Source organism: Triticum aestivum, chromosome 2B, assembly GCF_018294505.1.
Source record: "Triticum aestivum cultivar Chinese Spring chromosome 2B, IWGSC CS RefSeq v2.1, whole genome shotgun sequence".
Lineage (NCBI taxonomy): Eukaryota > Viridiplantae > Streptophyta > Magnoliopsida > Poales > Poaceae > Triticum > Triticum aestivum.
In genome coordinates, this window is record NC_057798.1 from 202,935,884 (window position 1) to 202,940,851 (window position 4,968).

At 48.5% G+C, this 4,968-nt stretch overlaps 1 protein-coding gene across 1 annotated transcript; it reads right to left on the minus strand.

The window, feature by feature from the left end:
* Positions 1 to 2,353: 2,353 nt before the first annotated feature.
* On the minus strand, positions 2,354 to 3,734 carry LOC123041055 (momilactone A synthase). The gene is made up of 2 exons (XM_044463752.1): positions 3,585 to 3,734; positions 2,354 to 3,437 (listed from the first exon to the last, which is right to left on the minus strand). The coding sequence occupies exons 1-2, from the start codon at positions 3,611 to 3,613 to the stop codon at positions 2,561 to 2,563; spliced, it is 906 nt and encodes a 301-aa protein (XP_044319687.1). The 5' UTR covers positions 3,614 to 3,734; the 3' UTR covers positions 2,354 to 2,560.
* Between the last annotated feature and the right edge of the window lie 1,234 nt (positions 3,735 to 4,968).

Below are 4,968 nucleotides of genomic sequence, written 5' to 3' on the forward strand. Positions count from 1 at the left end.
TTCTTGTTCAGCATGGGCTCCTCTCTATCATTGCTCCACATGAATTGCCTCCTGTGCACGTATATATCCTTGAGCTCATGCTCATCCGCAGATGCCCGCAAACCAATCCATGGTACGGTCAAGGTTAACTTATTCTTCTCTGATGCCCTAGGATCATGTTTAAATCACCGATAAGTAGTCAAGGGCCCGGATAAGCGACCCTCCTATTGCAAAGATCCATGAGGAATCAGGCTTTGTCAACTTCCGATTGTGACACATACAATATTATGAGCCACCAGTTACCTCCATCTATCACCGATACCTTGCTGGTCATGAAGTTGGAATCGAATCCAAAGCTATCAACTGACAAGGCAGTAGGGTCCCAAGCAACCAGGATACCTCCATGGGACTCCACCGAAGGAAAGTATTGAAAACAACCAAAGGCTCGACCAAGACATTGCACCACGAAGATGTCAATCGACTCCAATTTAGTCATTTTTTCTTTCACTAATAGCGGAGTTGTACATGAAATGCTCAATTTGGATCACATAATCATTCCATTGGATCAGCATGTCATACCAAGCAGGAACATCGTAGGTGCTAGTCGTCTCATGTAATCTTGATTCCCTCATCTTTGCATGAATCTTAGTGTGGAGACATTGGCTTGGAGCAAGGTCAGTAACAGACGTTGTTGCTAGCTATATGTCAATGCCATGTCACCTAAAGCCTTCATAAAAGCCCACTAGTATAATAGATGGACTCTAGACTGGCTACTAGCATTAATACTTGCATGTGAAAAGAGGCAAATAAACAAAGGTGATTGGAAGATAGAGGAGGGAGATCTGCTTTTTAGCTTTCACACGGCTGCATGCAGGCTTAATTTCTCGTTTCTTGCGCTGTTGCTCGTCGATAAGTGAAGCGCCCACTACCTTGTCTTTCCTTCTTTATCTCTCCTCCACCTGGATTTTGGTGATGCGGGAGGGTTTATAGCCTGTCGATTGAGACTTATTGTACTTGCTCTTAGGGTGGCAATCTAGACACAACATTGTAGAATTTAATATAGCAACACCGTTATATGCATGTTGGTGCTGATTTCACTGGTTATCTTTTGGGAACCGGCTCCTCTACCGTGCAATGGGCAAGACGGGGATGCTATAGTACCCAGTGCAGTGAACATCTAGAAGGCACAACAGGATGCATTGTAGCACCATTTACTATTTTGTCCTGTAGCAAAATGTGTTGTTCCTAAACTGTAGCATGTGTACTATTTATGTGTTGTAGGAAAGAGATCTGAGCTATTCATTCTGCATCTGACGACTAATAGATGGCTAAAGGCAGCTCCCATTGCACGGTAGAGGAGCCAATTCCTATTTTTTTCTTGCATGGAGGGAGACTATCACATGCTTTTTGTGTCATTACTAGTTTCTTGGTTGCACCAAGATTAATGCCTGTCTTCTCTAACCATGTATTGGAGAACTTTTACCTCTTGACTGTAACTCTGTAGTTATGAAATAAAACTCCTTTTACCCCCACAATAAACAAATAAAAGAAAAAGAAAAGAAACTGATTTGCTATTCCTTAATTGTCTAGAGAAATTCTCGATTTTGCTTAGAGTAGAGCAATGTAGCCCTGAGCTCGAGGCGGGTAGGTCGCAATGTTACCAACGAGGACTCACTAGGACATCACCGGAGGAGGGATGACATACTTATTGCAGCATCGTTGGGGAGGAGAGGCAGTGAGTTTGTAGGTTCGGCCGTTCGGGTGCTAATGCTAAATATGGTCGGGGAGGGGGGGGGTAGAGGGATGGTCGGGGACAATTGTTGTCGGCAGACGGTTAGGCTAGCGTAGTTGGGCGAGTAGAGCAAGAAGGTGGCCAATGGTGAAGAAGGTGGTGACGCCGCGGAAGGAAGAAAAAGGAGCACGTGGAAAAATTCAACTGATTCAATGCGGTCCCGACAATTTCTGGATGACGATAGTTTGCCCGAGCTTCGCCAGTTTTTTTACTCCTTGCAAAGCAGCAACGACATCCCTGCAAAAAAAAAAGCAACGGTACCACATACTCACACGTGGTAAAATAGTAAGGTGTCATAACTTTTTAGGGGAAAAAAAATGAAGGTTCCTATACTCCAACAGATTTTATCTTCATTTTGCCTCCAGTGGAGAATCAACTTGCCCACCTTGAACTTAATTCACATGCAGGTTCTTCGTTTGATTCTAATTCTGTTATTTCTTGGGATGGTAGTCTTCCCAGCCTTATTTTTGATGAGATTTTGAATGATGTAAGCTTATTTAGTTTTCATTAAATTTTTCAGAAGGCTTTTCCGTAAAAGAAAAACTTGCCCACTTTGAACTTTATTCACATGCAGGTTGTTTGCTCATAAAAAGGAAAATATTTTTTTTAAATACGCACAAGCATGCATGTCATATACTACTTCATACTTCCTCCGTTCGGAAATACTTGTCCTCAAAATGGATAAAATGGATGTATCTATAAGTCTAGATATAACCATTTCGAGCACAAGTATTTCCGGACGGAGGGAGTAGAAGAGAATCAACTTGCAAAATGTTGGAACTAGCTTGATCAGCTTGCCGCGTGCACATTGATCGGCTTCCCGACCGTGAAACCGCCGTCCACCACTAGGTTATGGCCAGTGACATACTTGGCCTCGTCGGACGCCAGGTAGACGGCAGCCCTCGCCACGTCCTCCGGCTCCAGCACCGCCCCATGGAGCTCGCTCATGCCCCTCTCCACCATCCGCTTCAGCGCCTCGTCGCCGACGCCCGGGTGCGCCCTCGCCAGCGACCGGACCAGCAGCGGCGTCGCGATGGCGTGCGGCGAGATGGCGTTGACGCGCACGCCGTCGCGCGCCAGCTCCTCCGCCACCAGCCGCACCACGCTCACCACCGTCGCCTTCGAGAGGCTGTACGGGAGCGCCGCGACCCCGCCCATCATCCCCGTGGTGCTCCCCGTGCAGAGGACGCAGCCGCTGCGCCGCGGCACCATGACGCGCGCGGCGTGCTTGACGGCGGCCACCGCGGACCGTGCGTTGGCCGCCATGACGCGGTCGAAGTCCGCGAGCTCGAGGGCCGCCAGGGGCGCCGGCGCCGAGGACCCGGAGACGCCGGCGTTGCTGTAGAGGACGTCGAGCCGGCCGTGGCGGGCCACGGCGAGGTCCACCGCCGCGGCGATCTGCGCCTCGTCGGTCACGTCGCAGCGGGTGTACTCCGCGCCCGGGCCGAGCTCGGCCGCCACGGAGCGGCCCGCGTCGTCCTGGATGTCCGCGAGGATGACCTTGGCGCCGTTCCGGATGAACTCGACGGCCGTCGCCTTGCCGATGCCGCTGGCCGCGCCGGTGATCACGGCGACTTTACCGGACAGCCTCTGGCAGCTGGACGACGTCGAGAAGTAACCGGCCAAGTCACACGAAAATGTCCCCGCAGCTCTGCTCTTCTCCCTCCTGCATCCATGGGCGACAACAAACAAGCCAGTTCCCAGCCGGGTCAGCAAAACTTGCTTCTTCTAATCTTCTTCCACGAAGCCAGCGAACATATGATATAAACATAATCAAAATCCAGCGGCAGAGACAAAAAGATCGAGGAGAGACCTGAGAACAAGCTTCATTGCTCCGAGCATCGTAGCAGACGCCGTACCGAGCTTCGATCTCCCTGAGCAAAGCTGATCTCCGAGCTGTGACTAAGCTGAGAGTTCTGTCGTGAGTTATTATAGACCTTGTCGCGTCCGTGATAAATTAAATTAGGAACCACTCTCCTACGGCTGCTCATGTCGCTGTCGGCTTGGAGGGCATGTGCGGGATTCTAGAATCGGCACATAACGCCACCGGCGACGGCATTGCCACGTTCTCACCCATTGGTCCAGGTCACCGACTGTTTCTCTTTCTCCCCCAACAACTCGTGTTTTTCAACCGACGCGCCTTTGTCTCGACGGGCAGCGTGTCCACAAAGATCACTTCCCTCAAGTTCTGCGTTGACACGGCGGCCGAGTCGCGCACAGTTTAATAAACGAGACGGGAACAAGAGTGGTTGCTGTCTAGTGCAGGGCAGGTGGCGCTGTGACTGCACCTAGGTAGGAGAGTGATGTGGGCTGTTGACTAGTTTTTCTTTCTTCTGAGAAATTTATAAACAAGATTACTACTCCCTCCGTTCCATCGAAAATTCATAGCTGATCCCTCATCACCTCCTATATGAACAGTAAACTCAACTAAAATAGCAACAACATAAAAAACAATTTTTTATATGAAAAGTTACCTATAACTAAGTTTTTTTTATCAAAGAAGAGCTTGCCTCTTCCGATTTTCATTACTGAAAACCACCAGAGTTCACAACCAGATTCAGCCTAAAAGAAAGGACTACAACGCTACCAGCACGCCATTGCAACATCCCAGAAGGCCAACACAGGCCAGCCAAACCGCGCAAATACCCAAAACAAGTTCACCAGCGACGACAGAATCCTAACTGCAACGATCATAATTACATCAAAAGCAACCATGGAGCTGAAGGAGCCCAGCAACTAGAAGAATAACAAACTTTAGGGTCACCACCACAAGAGTTTCTTCATTCCAGCCTCGCTACATTGATCTTCCACCCTTGCTTGGCTGTGTACACCTCACTTGCTGCCCGTTCCAGCACCCTTGCTCCCAGCTCCAGCGTTTTTTTTACGGCTCCTTTATCTGCAGAATGGACCAGTCATTTAACCACCTGCACATCATTTTGACAATGTAGAAAGGATCATTTATACTTTTCTTTTCAAAAATAATCGCATTCCTACTTTTCCAAATTGCCCAAAACAGGGCTGAAATCCCCACCATAACCATTTTCTTGTCTTCTTTATTAAATTTCCTAATCCAATCCCCAAAACAGTCTTTTACATTTAATGGAACAGTTTTAAATCCACACACACATCTGACCAGACTCCATAACAGTGAAGCAGCAGGACAAGAAAAAAGCAAATGATCAATCGATTCATCTTTC

Excerpts from the sequence above, each read along its gene's own strand:
- LOC123041055 (XM_044463752.1), bottom strand. The coding sequence starts at position 3,613 with ATGCTCGGAGCAATGAAGCTTGTTCTCAG. Across the intron at positions 3,438-3,584 it reads GCAATGAAGCTTGTTCTCAG|GAGGGAGAAGAGCAGAGCTG; the intron begins GTCTCTCCTCGA and ends CCATGGATGCAG.